We start from the raw sequence: 14,778 nt of genomic DNA on the forward strand, positions 1-14,778 counted from the left end.
ACCACAACGATCCGTCAGCATCTTGCAAAATCGGGCCAAAGCAGGAGGCCGGCGGGAGGGCAGCGGCTGCCGCGGGGCAGAAGCGGAGCGGCTCCACAGCAGCGGGCGGCCCCGGGGCGGCTCCCAGAGGAGCCCCGGCCTCGCAGCCGCCGGCACCGCGGCCGCAGCGACAGCAGGGGGCGGCCGCCGCCGCCGCAACCCCGTCCACCGTCCCTCCAGCCTAGCATCCCTGCTTCCTCATCCTGCATCCTCACATTACTAAATCCCCACACTCCTGCATCCTGAGGTCCTCTCGCCCCCGCATCCTGAGTACAGCCCCACGCTGCTTGGCAGCCCAGCAGCCCCACACTCAGCCTGTGTCTCCACGTCTTGGCCCAGGGCATGAAGTGGGTGCTGCTGGCAGTGCTGCTGCTCGAAGATCTGGGCTTTATTGCGGTTATTGCCCTCGGGAGCAACGATACCTGTGACCACAGAGGTGGCTCTCTGTACTGGGGCTTTCTGTTTGCCTGAGGCTCTCTTATTAACTGGGCTGACACAGTTGCTGGGATCTGGAAAACTCCTTCTAGTCTGGGCTTGTTGAGGACACAGCTTTACAGAAGTACACAATGCAGCAGTTATTTGTGCACTCCTGGCCCCACCGTGATGCAGGATGCAGCAGCAGCAGCAGCAGCAGCCTCTGCATCCCCTTAACCCCAGTGCTAAAACCTAGTACTTCACTGGGAGCTTTGTCCCAGTCAGGAACAGTCCCTCCCTGTGCATGGTAACAGATATTCTTCTGCAGGATTTTAGCAGTAGAAATGAATGCTGGAAACTTTGTACTTTTGTTACACCAGGGCATTCTTCCTGCCAACTGTGAATTGACTTGATTGCATTTCTGCAACTGGAAAATTGAATAAATGTAAGTAGAAAAAAATGATTGTCCCTCCAGTTCTTAGCCTGCTCCTATCTGTTTTCTTATCCCACTGGGCCTCAAGCTGGCAGCTCCTCGCAGGAGACCCACAGCATGCCCACAGCATACTTGCTCTGGACACTGCACAGCAGAGTCTTGCTGTGCTCTGAAGCCATGGCACCAGGTGCTGCTGCACTGGGAATGTTTTCCTGGTGTTTCCATGGCCTGACTTAGCTGGAACTTTACCCAGTTTTCTGCTCAGACACAAGTATCTGCTTACTGTTTTCTGCAAAGAGAAGGTACTTGAAATGAAAGAAATACCCCTCAAGTCACAAAAAGGAACAGAAAACTCAAACTGTGGAAAATCTTTGCAGGCAAACAACAACAACAAAAAAAAAAAAAGCAGTGAGAGTCAACTGAAAGACTGCATTTCAATACTTCCATGCTGGTTTTTTTTGTTCACTTGAAAGTAAAATTATTTAAATAACAGAAGTCATTTGAATAAAGAAAACACTATTATGAATGCCCATAATATGAAAACATGTTTGACATTCCTAATTTTTTCATCATTACTTCTATTTGAGAAATGTATTGGGCATAATACTCAAAGAGAAATCAGGGCCAATGCAGCAGGGGCTTTCTCCCATCTTACTTCTGCCTATTCTTGTCAGGAAGAAAGGTGCATATAGTGGAGATAGCTCAGTCCCCTTCCTCAGTGAGTCAGAGTCAGTTTCTTGGACCATACTGACCTTAAGATGGGAGAGGAGGATGGTCTCGTGGCTGACTATAGGGACTGTGAGTCAGAAGAGTTTGTTTATGTAAAACAAAAAATTACTCCTTTCATTTATTAGCAGATGCCTCTGAACAGCCTAAACAAGTTGCCACTAGAACATTTCAGCTGTAGGTATTTTTAAACTGAGGGGAGGGAAAAAATAAGTCCAAACGACATCTGATTATTTCTGCAGCAACACTGCATTCATCCATAAGCAGCTGTGCTGCTATGAAACAGACAAGCAACAAGGTAAATACCAGCAAAATCCTGATTTGGGTTTCAGGCCAACCAAACTCCCGCTGGTTTCACTGGGAATGTTGATTAAAGACCTCTGGCTGTGACCCACAACAACCCAGCCAAGTTACCCCTGCCGCTTTGGAAGGCTTGAGTGAAATTGGAAAGAGGGATGCAGCCCCAGCAAGTTTATCAGCTCTGAGCAGCGTGTTTATAGGCAGATAACCTGCAAGTACCTCCCTGCCTCGCTTCAGATTCTTACGGGGGGAATCAATAGGTCACCCGTGTGCTGGTGGGAGATATTGAAGTCGTACATCAACAAATGAAAAAACAACCCGCTTCGGAACAATCCTTTAGAAATCAGTCATTCATTACGTGCAGTTAATGATCAGTTTGCGGGTTAACAGCCAAACGTGAAGTTAAGGATGATTAAAGCTTAAAACAAATTAACTGCTCGGTGACCGTGGCCAAAACAATGTTTTATTAATTTGTGGTGGTTACTTTTCTGGGTAAGCTCCCACAGAGACTGACGAGGGATATTTTAATTTCTCAAGGCAATAGCACCATAGCGACAAATCTGCAAGAAGCCTGTCAGTTTGCTGCACTGAATCTGTTCTGCATAATGGGGCTTTGATCTGCAAGCATATTTAGCACTGCCATTTTCTTATGGATGAGGTGAAACCAGTGAAATAGGTGCCTTGCTTAAGTAGGACAACTTCTTATTGTCATCTGGCTTTTGGAAGAACATGCTGTGCAGAAGTACAGATCTTTTGATGAGGAGTTGGGCCTTCAGTGTAAGGATGTTTACCCTTGGGTTAACAGTGAAGTAAACCATGTGTATGTTTGCAGAATTCAGATCTTTTTTTATACATGTTAAAAGAACAAGAAGAAAATAAAACACCCCACATTTTTACTTATTCACCTTTGAATTCCTTTTTCCCCAGATGGGTTCCCAGGAGGACACGGAATGCTGAGCTTCAAGGTCACACCGGTGATCTGCACAGTGAGAAAGGCAGGTTAGGAACTGCATGGAGAAAGGCAGATTGAGCAGGTACACCTACTTCCATCCAATAAATACTATGGTTAGAGAGAAAGAGTACTGCAATGCATTGTAGGCTTGCCTTGCTTCCTTTTTGTGACCAGTGTAAATCACTGCAGTGCCATTGAGCTCTGCAGTCCTTGAACTGTTCTCCAAAAGTGTGGTTGGAAGAGTAGCTGTGAAGAAGCACCAGCACATCTCTGCTCTCTGGAAACACACACAGTTGTACCCAGCCATTCGCAACAGGAGGCAATCACAATATGCAGCTGTCCTTACCATTAGGAAGTTTTTCCTGACGGCTTCCCTGGCTGCAATTTAATCTCATTATTTCTTGCCTTATTTACCTCCACTTGCTGTGGAGAATGGATTATTCCCCTTCTCTTTGGTATGGCTAAGCCAAATTGCATGCAGCCCCCTGCTGCTCATGAGGGGCAGACACCCATCCTTCTCCTTGCTGCCTGATGGTCACCCCAAACAGCCCACAGCATCACTTCTCACACCTGTCCTTTCCTGCTGCATACATTTTACTCAGTGCTGCCTTGCCATCTTTAATGCCTTGCTGAATTTGCCTCTGGCTCTGAGTCCTTCCCGAACTCTCATCTCCATCCCTTAGATACATTTCATAGGAACAGCCCAAGCACTTTCACCTTTCCTTTGCACCCACATAGCTCCTGGAGGCACAGGCTCCACAAAGGCAGCTCCTGAAACGTAGGCTTGCACTGTCCACATGTGAGCCTGCAGCCAGCTCCACATGAATTGAGAAGAAAGATAACCGGGAGCACGAAAGGAAAAAGAGCTCTGTGTACAGTCAGTGCATGGAGCCAAACAGATATTTAATCCTGCATGGATTTTTTCCGTTAATTGTTGTTCTGGACATTTTTGCTTTATCAGATGGGGAATGACACTTAAGACCTAGCTTATTTGTGCCTCTTGTCAATGGCTCTTTGTTCTCTTTTCTTTTTCGTTTCCTTATTTTTTCTCCCCAAACCTATAACCATCTCTTTGTTCCCTCTGGCAGGCTGCCCACTGGGATTGCCTGTTCTTACACCAGGCTGCACAGCAGCAAGACCCACTGGGTCTGCACACAGCCCAAACTCTCTGTGCAAAGCCCTGCTCTGCAAACGCAAAAACAGCAGGTGGATGCTAAAGGCAAGCTGGGCAGCATTTTGGGAGGCCCAGGACAGCTCCCTGTGGTTTGGGTGTAACTCCCACTCTGCAGGGGCATAGGCCCATTCCTCTGTGCTTTCAGGGGAAGAAAGCTCCCCCTGGGCTGTCCTGGCTGATGAGCAGTGCTTTCGCTGCTGGGTCAGCTGCCTCTCATTATCAAAAGTTTAATAGCAAAAAAAAGAAAACTTAGCAAAATGAAAACTACCGACAAGAAAAAATCCACTCGAGATATCTGGGCCTCATTCACTCCCCTGTTAATTAGCTTTAATGAAAATAATAAAACCAGAACACAAAGCAAAAGCCAGCAGAGGTAATTAGGATAGGCTGCTGGAGGAAATGGGGAGGTGGCTGTGGGGAGCATCATCTTGCAGAGTGCCCCAGATCACTGCACCCTGCCTCTCCCGAAGTCTTGTTCCACACAGTATCAGAGCAAGTGCATAATTATCACAGCTGCACTTTGTGCTGCTTGCTGTGTTTCCCAGGCTGCCTTTGGGACACAGCAGCAGTGGCAGGCAGTGTTCCTGCAGGCACAGCACTGTTAAACACATACAAGCAAAACAAACCTCTGGGAGAACTTGCTGGGTGGATGATTCTGCATGCTTGCTATCAATGAAAACCTTCCAAGGACAGCAGTAAACATTTTATAAAGCCGAAAAATCTTTTGGACTTTCTCCTTCTCTCTAGGAAACACTTCACTGCTATTCCTATTGACGTCAGCTGAAGATAAGAAACATTTGCCCGTGATGCCTAGCTCAGTTTTCCATGTGTGGCTTATATGCTGATTTGCCCTGTGTCACTGCTGAGGTTTCAGTCTGCTTTCAAATGAAAGCATTGGTGTCCTTGCTTGTCTTATCATACTGACACAGCCAGCAACCTATCCATCCCTTGCTTCCAGTGCCTTTACTGCAGTGGGAAATCCCAAGAACATCATAGTGGTTTGCATTTACAGCTGAGTCTGGCGGTCAAAGCCCCTAGGTCATGTCTGGGTGAAGATCTTTCTCCACTCCTGTTGGAGCTGGGGAGCTGCAGCCTTTTATGTTCTTCTTGCTCTGGCACTCTTTTTCAAAGGCATGGAGAACCTTAAAGCTATGGAAGATGTAGCATTTCAGATAGAGAGAGGAAGCTTGACAGGAAAAAAATAACTCATGTTGCAGCTGGCTTTCATATCTGATTGTGCATACCAAGGGAAACTAAAGAGGCTGGAGGCAGCTGAACTTGGGTTGGGCACTGGGAGGCACCTGGGAGCTCCACCAGTACCTGAGCAGGGCAGGGCAGGGCAGGGCAGGGCAGGGCAGGGCAGGGCAGGGCAGGCTTGGACTGCAGGGCTTACTGAGCTGTTTGCTTTGCACCCAGTGAATCCTGGTGTTTAATGTCCTGCCTTTGCTTTGCTATGCAGCAAGGAGAAGCTGTTGTTCTTTCTGTTGTGAGGCTGTGGAAGCTGTCCTGCAGTACACCTCTGGGCTGTAAGTAGGGCAGCTCATGAGGAAGCCTGCCCTATTCACTTCCAGTAAAATTGATGCTTGCACTGGATTGTTCCAAGTGTTTAATCCTCACCCACAAGATCCTAGCAACTGCTTTCAGAGAAGATCTTTAAAAGTGGAAAAGGAAAAGGCTTTTCAGCAGTGTCCATGGGATTCGTCCAAGTCTGACACTAAGAGGAAGTGGCTGGCTCCAGAAGAGATAACACATGGAACAACCATCTCTTGTCAGACTTTATAAGCAACATGCTTGTGAGTGCAGAAGAAGCCTGGTAGGGCAGGAGGGTCCCTCTGCCCCTCACCTCCCAGGCCTACAGCAGAGGCACCCCATGAGGAAGGTACTGTCCCTCTTCCAAGATGTTGTCCCACACAGGATGTGCATGGCCCACCTTGGGATAACCCAACACGCAGCACACTGCCAAAGCTTCCTACCTTCTCCTTTTCTTTCCTCTTCCCTCCCCTCTGAGATGTTCGGCCTAGGGCTTGGGGTTAGCAGCCTCTCTCCAGATTGTCTCTGCAACTCCGATGCAGAAATAGCATGTTAAAAGCTCTTGTGAGCAGAAACACAATGACACTGCTCCATCACTGCAGCAGAACTCCATCCCTGTACCCCAAGCTGTGGGACAGCCCTGGGCTATGAGGAGATTTTGATGGGTAAATTGGTGACTGCAACAGAGTACTCAGGACACCAGTGCCTGCCAGCAGCTGTGGTCTGACATGGGCTGAAAAGGATGTTAAAAGTGAGATAAAGGGATCACCTCCCATGGCGACTCCCCTGCAGAGGCTCTGCAGATAGGAGGCTAGGGTTAATTTGTTTTCTGAATTAATTAGGAATTTGAGAGGCTTGAAGCAATTGTGCTTTGTTTAGTTTTGTCTTTTGCTTTGTTTTCAGGTTGATTTCAACAATCCAGTTTGACTTTGAGCTCATGTCAGTGCCTTTTCAATCAGAACTTAGCTGGAGGGGTGGGGTAGATTCCTGCATAAATAATGTGTGCCAGTTCCTGAGCCCTTTCCCCAGGTAGTGAAAACTTGCCTGAGGTTGATATCTCGAGTGATGAACATTTACTTAAAAAAAAAAAAAAAGCCCTAGCATATATATATATATCAATTACAAATGAAGTATTTAATAAAAACAATAGGATCTTGTGTTTCCCCTGCCCTTTTCCCTCCTTCTTCCTTCTGCTCAAAAAGCAGCCTCAAAACACTCCTCTGGAGTCAGGGCAGGTCAGAGCAGTCCTTGACACAATCTCCATTTACTTCCCTGGCTTGTTGCCCTCTTTTCTCCCTAATAATTCCCCATTCCCTCCTTTCCTCCTTCTCAGCCAGCAGCCAGCTCAGCAGCATCACCACAATCTTGCTGTTTGGAAGAAAATGAGGAGCATCAGGGATGGCTTCCTGCTCCCACAAAGAGTAGGACCCCAGTGACAGTCCAGTGGGGCAGGCTGTACCATGCCCTGTGCCAGCAGCTCTGCATCACGTCATGTCCAGCACCTTGCTCTGTGTCAAGCTTGTCAAGTTTCTGCAGGAAAAAAAAAAGAGAGAGAAAGCTTTCATTCTACAAGACCAGCACCCTGTTCAGATTCTTTGTATCACAGGGAAAATGATAAGCCAGGATATAACAATGACCTACTTCACGTCTTGATAAAATAATTTCCTCTCTCTGTCATTTTCCTCGAAGAATAATATTTGACTAACACAAGCATGTAAGGTAGAGTGGGAGCTGATAATGGGCCAGCTCCAGCCCCGGGACAGATCCTAGGAACCCTAGGAACCTGCATGGGACGCTTTTTTATCCCACAGCTCAGCTCTGAAAACAGCAGTGTGTTGCAACCTGCGAGGCGCATGCCGTAGGGCTGTGCTGACAGCTTCGGGGACAGCGGCTGTTGCTCAGAGCATCCTCCACGCAGGACGGCACCGCTGTTGGAACTGCCCCGGCTTGCTGCTATGGGCGGGCCGGCACCCCTCTGCACAACAACGGCTTAGATCATCCTCTCACACAAAGGGCTACTGTATCTGGCAGGGCACATTGTGGTATAGTACAGCCATGCAGCTCCCAGGCTGCTCCCACCCTCCCAGTGCAGGAACAATGCGGACAGTTGTAGTTATCTAACCGGACCCCACTTGGCTCAATACATAAACTGTTTGGCCGTCAAAGGTGTTTAAAAACGCACACGTGGCATTTTTCACTTGGAGCGTTTGCAATGAAGAGCTTTCTCACATCATCTATCAACACCGTTCAAACTGATGTTCAGCTGGTACTCATCTCCCACCTACAGGAGCTTGTGCATCTGTACTCTTAATGAGTTCTGATTACGGCACTGTTATAGGATGGGGGTTCACTATTTGTCATCACAGATAGGATGTGGCATCCCTTAGACATCCTCGTGCCCACAGCTGGCTCAGATTTATGTGCCAGCAGTTGCAGCTTGCAGCTCACCCTGTGCATCACCCAACACGGACAGAGCCTCTGCGCGGCCTCTACACGCATGGTTGCCCAGGCAGGTGCTGGAGTCACCGTCAGCGGAGGGTGCTCCAGAAACGTGTGCGTGTGGCACTGAGGGACAGGATGAGTGGCGACGGTGGGTGTGGGACTAGGTGCTGGACTAGGTGGCGCTTTTTCTATGTTCTCACAGCAGTATAACGCAAGGTACGCACTGAGCCACCGTTGCTATCGCAGCACACAGCTCCAGCTCCGGCCTGGGGGCTGCCGACGGGACCCGAGCACGGCACGGAGGAGGGCGGGGCGGGACCCGACGGCGCAGGCGGCGCGGCCCCTCCGCTCCAGCCAATGGCGGAGCCCGACGGGGCGGGCGGGCCAATCGGAAGCACGGCCGCTGGGGGGCGCCATGCCCCTGCCCAGCAGCCGCAGCCGTCGGGCGGGCGGAGCGGATGCTATGGCGCCGCCTGCTGGGCCGGGCCGGGCCGGGCCGGGCCGCGCTGCGCTGCGCTGCTCGGCTCCTCCCCACTCCGTTCTATGTCACGCGGCGGTGCGGGGCCGGCGTTTAGGACTCCGTAGCGCGGGGCGAGGCGAGCTCGTCGCCAGTACAGCACAGCGCAGCGCAGCGCACGCGGCCGGGCTCTCGTTGCCCGCTGCGCTCCGGGAGCTGCTCTCCCTCCCTCCTCCTGGAAGCGCCCGCTCCGCCGGTGCTGGCTTCGCGGCGGTCGCGCCGCGCCTGCCGGCCCGCGTGTGCCGCCGCCGTCTCCGTTCCCCGCCGCTCCCCGGCCGGCGGCCCCGGGCCGCGCGCCGCCCCTCGGCCGGCGGGGCCGCGCGGGGCCGCTCGGATGCCGCCGCAGCAGGAGGGCGAGGCGGGCTACATCAGCAAGCCGGTGCCGGGCGGCTGCGAGGTGCCGCCGGTGCCCCCGCGCAGGGTGCGCAGCGGGAGAGCGGCGGCGGCGCTGGGGGCGGCTCTGGGCGGCCGCTGCCGGGCGGCGGGGAGCGGGGTCGGGGCCGCGGCTGGGAGCGGGGCCGGAGCCGGAGCCGAGCCGAGGCGCAGCATCAAGTGTGTGCTGGTGGGGGACGGCGCCGTGGGGAAGACGAGCCTCGTGGTGAGCTACACCACCAACGGGTACCCCACCGAGTACATCCCCACCGCCTTCGACAACTTCTCCGGTGAGCGGGGACCGGGCGGCGGCGGTGGGTGGGTCGGTCCCGCGGTGCCTCCGCTCTGTGCGCCTTCGGCTCGGCGGGGGCTTTTTGTGCTCGAGAAGCTGTAAGAGGATCGCGGAGTAAAGCCCTTGCAGCATGGGAGGGCGCGGTGCGGGGTCTGTGTGCGCCGCTCGCGGGGAAATGAAGCGGAGAGCCCCTAAGGGCTTCTGCGTGCTCGGGTGTTGCTGCCAGACCTAGCTCCAGTCCTGCTGAGCTGTTAGATCCAGCCTAAGCGAAGAGAAAAGGCTGTAAGGGTGGAGGCACTATACCTCTTATTTCCTCTTTTTTTATTTCTTTTTTTTTTTTTTTCCTAATGGAAAATGTGTAAAGTGGAACTCACCACGGTTTTTTTCCCCTCCTTTCTCCGCAAAGCCGTGGTGTCTGTGGATGGCAAGCCGGTGCGACTGCAGCTCTGTGACACTGCTGGGCAGGTCAGTGAATCCACCAACCCCAATGACAGCAGGAGTGGGGAACTCGGTCCCAGGGGGAGAGGTCACACAAAGCAGTCCCGGTGGTGATCCCAAAGCCTGGAGTGCCACCTGGTATTCCCTGAGAACAGCTGTCAGTTACTTCATTTTTTAGTTAAATAACTACAGAAATGAGAATTACCGCAGGCGTGTAGAGCATTTGTAGCTGTAGGTATGGAGAGGTGAAAACTCTGCTGTTACAGGGACTTGAGGGTGACGAAAATGCTGTTTGGTGGCATCCTTGGGGACTTTGCACTTAAAATTTCCAGCTGTAAAGAAGTGCTGCCTGCCCTGAGCTGACCAACCCATGCTACATCCAGCTCCTTGTTTGCCTGACCATAGCGCCCATCTCTTGTATTGTCTGTGTGCTCTTGGCTTGTGCATGCTGTAAGCACATGAAGTACTGTGTGAGCCCAAGTGGCTGCTTAACTTGCATCTGAAGGGGGTGGGAGCTGGATTCATGTGCAGCTTTGTGGATCCAGGTCTGTGGCTTCCCCAGAGACATGCAGATAAATCTCTGTGGCCTTAGCACACAAACCTAGTTAGGCACTCTGTGAGCAGGTGCCCCACTTAATGAAGGGACTTTGGAGGTCTGCACAGTCCTGGCAGCAGTGTAGGACTTTCATCTGCCCTACAAGCCCAACCTGAAAGCCTGCGAGCAGGTTATTACCTGCCTTCTGCAGGTAATACTGTCAAATGTCCCCTGGTCTTGTGCCAGGGTGGAAACCTGTGTGTACTTGCAGTCAGAGCATGCAGGTGACGCCACCATTGCAGTGACAGTCTGTGGATGTAGTGCCCAGGCCAGGTGGTGCCAGCCAGTCTGGTCACCTGCATTGCTGAGGAGTGGTTCGGAGAGATGCTTCCTTACAAATGGAGGAGTTGTCTGTAGCGTAGGTCATCCTGAATAAAATACTGGCTGGGTTGAGATTGCTGCTGGAATCTGCAGCTGAAAGAGCACTGCAATCAGGATGAAATTCCACCTATTTCATTGTCAGCAGCCTGAAGAGGTGCAGAGCCCTGCAGTTTGTGTACCTGCCGTTGAAGCCGCAGGAGTGTACTTAGAACATAAAGGGCGCCATTCCATCTGGGCAGGAACCCTTAAGATCTGGGTTTGGCTTTCAAGCCTATTGAATTGAGTACTGCTGAGGTTTCTCAGGTACCAGGAAGAGGCAGTTATGTGGTGAGGTGCCTTGCTGCAAATGTCCCTGTCCTTCAGCGCTGCAGCTCAGTGAGCACAGGGCTCCTCCAGTCAAATGGCAAGAGCCCGTTCTCCTGTGAGCCTTAATCTGGGAATCAGCAGAGCTAATGAAGCTTGCTTTCTTGACTCGTGTTTTATAAATTGCTGTCTCTCTTGGAATTGCTGCTGGAAGAAATTCATTCAAGTGGAACGAGACTTCTGAGGCTTCCAGTGGGCTTTAAGCTGCATATTCTGGGCCCTCGCAGGCTTTAAAAGCAAAAAATCCCGGCTTGAAAATTAACGCGACTTGCAATTCAGCAGTAAAACGCTGGTGCTGGAGAGATGTTTTCAGCTGCGTTTGTTCTCTGTGCTTTAAATTCAGAGCTTTTGAGAACATGTCCATTTTAATTAAAATGTCACCTTGTGGAGGCAAATCCTACCTGCTCAGGCTGCTGGTGTTACCCTGCTTTCATCCTGCTGTCAGCACACAGGGCTGTGTGCAGTTAGTTAACCCTTACTTCTTGCTGCATTCTTTGCTCCTTTATTACCTTCAGGTGCCCAGCTTTCTTGGAGCTACCTCCTGAAGCTGCAAAGGGCCTTGCTTTGGTGGAGTTCGCTCTAACAAAAAAAAAGGTGGGGGAGGGTAAAAAAAAATAGAAATAATAATAAAAAAAAAAGCACCAGGAGGCCTCTTTGCAGTTTGTTTGATGTGGCATGGGTGGGAGGGAAAGGTAAAGCTCTTATTCCATGCCATTGGCATGTTAAGCCCGTGCATTGTGATTCGCTGTTGCTGCCATCGGATTTAAATCCCCGGGCACAAAGGCAGGGAAATTGTTGCTTCTCCTGTAGGATGTTGTTAAGTAGGCACTGGTTTCAAAATGTTTCCGGCCAGGGTGTGCTTGCTGCTACTTGTCTGCTGTGCTCTCGACCGTTTCTGCAGGCAGGAGGGTACTTCTGAGGTCCGTGTACCTTTTCCCTCCCATACCTGTGATTTTAGCTTCATTGGTCTCTGTGACTTTGCTGGTCCTTTTTTGGGCTGAAATAGGGCAGAGGGGTAATGTGCAAGCAGCAAGGGAAATACGTAAGCACTTGAAGCTGCAGCATTAGAAAAGCTCAGCCGTGTTGGGGCTTGTGGCTGGGTAAGACCAGGCTTTGGACCTCCACATCGGCTTGCTATTGTGCCTCATCCCATGTTCTGGTGCTGAGGTCTCCCCAGAGGACAGGGGTTGGAGCTGGGGTATGTCTTGCAGCCTACACAGCGCTGTTTGTCGCATGCTAACGCAGTGTTGTTCTGTGCAGGATGAGTTTGACAAGCTGAGGCCTCTGTGCTACACCAACACAGACATCTTCCTGCTGTGCTTCAGCGTCGTCAGCCCCTCGTCCTTCCAGAACGTCAGCGAGAAGTGGGTCCCTGAAATCCGTTGCCACTGCCCTAAGGCGCCCATCATCCTGGTGGGGACACAGTCGGACCTCCGGGAAGATGTCAAGGTGCTCATCGAGCTGGACAAGTGCAAGGAGAAGCCTGTCCCTGAGGAGGCCGCAAAGCTCTGTGCCGAGGAAATAAAAGCCGCGTCCTACATCGAGTGTTCAGCTTTGACTCAGAAAAACCTCAAGGAGGTCTTTGATGCGGCCATTGTGGCTGGAATTCAGTACTCGGATACTCAGCAGCAACCAAAGAAATCCAAGTGTAGGACTCCAGACAAGATGAAAAACCTCTCCAAATCCTGGTGGAAAAAGTACTGCTGTTTTGTATAGGAGTTGCGAGGACCCGAGTGCTGCTCTGAGGAAATGAAATAGAGGCTATATTAGCTGAAATCTCATTCTGTGTTGTCCTGGGTGTATAGCATAGATCTGTATGTATGTGTATATGTTGCTAGTTGGTATCAGTTGCCCTTGTGAGGGTGGCAGAAGGATTTGTAGTTAAATCATGGCTATAAATCAGGTCTGGCATTGAGTTTCTTGACTAACATCTTTCATTGAGGAAGAAAGCTCTGTGCACCATGTGTCTGTCAAGTTGCAAGGATTTGTCCAAAGGATTTGACTTCTGTCTTACCGTGTGTACGTGATGGGAAGGAGCAGACGGAAGCCTTTCACTGCGAGGGCTGCACAGGAGTAATGCACGAGTGACTGTGAAAATGTAGAGCTGTGTACATGGACGGTTAAAGGGAAAGTAACACTGTGCCTCCTAACGGACCTTTCTAGCTTTAAAAACCCTCTCCTGCTCTCTTCTCCACGTCTTCCCAAACCAACAGTCTTAGGGATCGCTTTAAAAAGGGTATGCAAGAGGTGTAATCTATACGCAAATGCTATGGTTGGAAAGGTTACATATACCTTCAGCATGCTGTGAGGGAACCTGATATGTTACAGCACTGACATCTCATTTGTCACCTCCTGGCTTGAGGGTCATTTCTGTTCTCTTCCCCTCCTGCCCAGGGTGTCCCAAGGAAGCCCGAGGTGCATTACTGAGCCTTAGCTCACCGCTTTGGGCAGTGGGTTTCTCTCTATCTGTGTGGACGTGACAACAGTTGGTCTATTTCAGCAGAAAGGAATGTAAATGCTTTGGGGTTGGTTGTATTTATTTTTTTTTTAAGAGTTGTAACAAATATCTATGCAGCATGGTGCTGCAAACTGCATCTGTTTTTAAGCATACAGCCAAAAGTTTCAGAAAGCCCCTCCTTACCTTTCAGGCTGCTAAACAAACAATAGAGCGAGCAGATCAAGGTGATAACAGGCTGGACTCTAGGAACTGAGGCTGCACTGTCCTCTTCATCATGATGTTTTCAACCAAGTTAGTGTTTCCCTTCTAAAAGCAGCAGTTGCTTATGGTTGAGTCTTGTCTGAACTCTCACGCTGGGGAAATGGGCAGAGGCCACACTGAAGATTTAACTGATAACACTTTCCCAGATCAGTGCAACAGGTTAAATGTGCCTATTTTTATTGCACATTGATTGATCAACATAGTGCAGAGCTGAGCGCAACCTACCCTCTACCTAAATCCAGTTCCTACTGGGTTAAGCCTAATTTCAGTCCCTGTGGATTTGAGAGACTGGAAGGGTAATGTGACTCTCCGCAAGAATGGTATTTTAACTTGTTCTGCAGAGGGCATTTAGTCTGTGCTGTCTGTCTGTCTTTTTATGGCCCCAACTACTTTCTTCTTTCTTAGGTATTTCAAGATCAGATTCTATTCTATTCATGTTTTTTTTTGTTTTTGCTTTTAATTCTTCCCTTTGGCCATAGCCTTAAAGTGACCTTTTTCATAGTCTTAAACTAAACTGCAATTGCAGGAAGCCAGGACCTTTTTTCAGTATAGATGAATCAATGCCTGATGTAGAGAGGAACTGTGGAAGTCATTTGAACTGATAAAGCTGACCACAGTTTACCTCCTGGCCCATTAAAGAAAATGACACTATGTAAATGTATTCTAGGTTGTATTGGCACAAATTCCACAGGCAGTATTTTTTCCTCCACTACAGCAAAATGAGTGCAAAGTGGGTAATGTTCCATGGCTGAAAACTTGAAAATGGAATGGAAATCTTTACACAGGGCCTGATTCGATAAGAATGTGTTGGCTTCTGCACTGGAGCAGTCTGGAAAAGCAGTTTCCATAGCACAGAAGCTGGATGCATTGAATTTGGTTGCATCTGGTTCATAATGGTTTAATGTTTACTGGTCATGAAGTTAATATCTGAGCCTTTATATTTCTTACTCTGATGCATTTACAGGATTTCAAATACACAGTCATACTGTCATCTTGGAGCAAATCTTAGAGCCAGGTTTCTCTTGGCTGCTTTGCTTCTCTGTGTAATGGTCTCAGCTGATCAAAAATGTGGAGTTTGGAAGGAGATAGGCTAGATTTTGAGCAACTCCCACTTGGAAAAAAATAACACAGTTTCTCCTGCAAGGTCATAC

The 14,778-nt window shown here is 50.0% G+C and overlaps 1 protein-coding gene across 1 annotated transcript; it reads left to right on the plus strand.

Moving 5' to 3' along the window:
* Positions 1 to 8,861: 8,861 nt before the first annotated feature.
* Positions 8,862 to 12,828, plus strand: RHOU (ras homolog family member U). The gene is made up of 3 exons (XM_065730499.1): positions 8,862 to 9,189; positions 9,598 to 9,656; positions 12,169 to 12,828. The coding sequence occupies exons 1-3, from the start codon at positions 8,862 to 8,864 to the stop codon at positions 12,622 to 12,624; spliced, it is 843 nt and encodes a 280-aa protein (XP_065586571.1). The 3' UTR covers positions 12,625 to 12,828.
* The last annotated feature ends 1,950 nt before the right edge of the window (positions 12,829 to 14,778 follow it).

Source organism: Cyrtonyx montezumae, unplaced genomic scaffold, assembly GCF_038088225.1.
Source record: "Cyrtonyx montezumae isolate F1298 unplaced genomic scaffold, pur_monq_1.0 scaffold_0, whole genome shotgun sequence".
Lineage (NCBI taxonomy): Eukaryota > Metazoa > Chordata > Aves > Galliformes > Odontophoridae > Cyrtonyx > Cyrtonyx montezumae.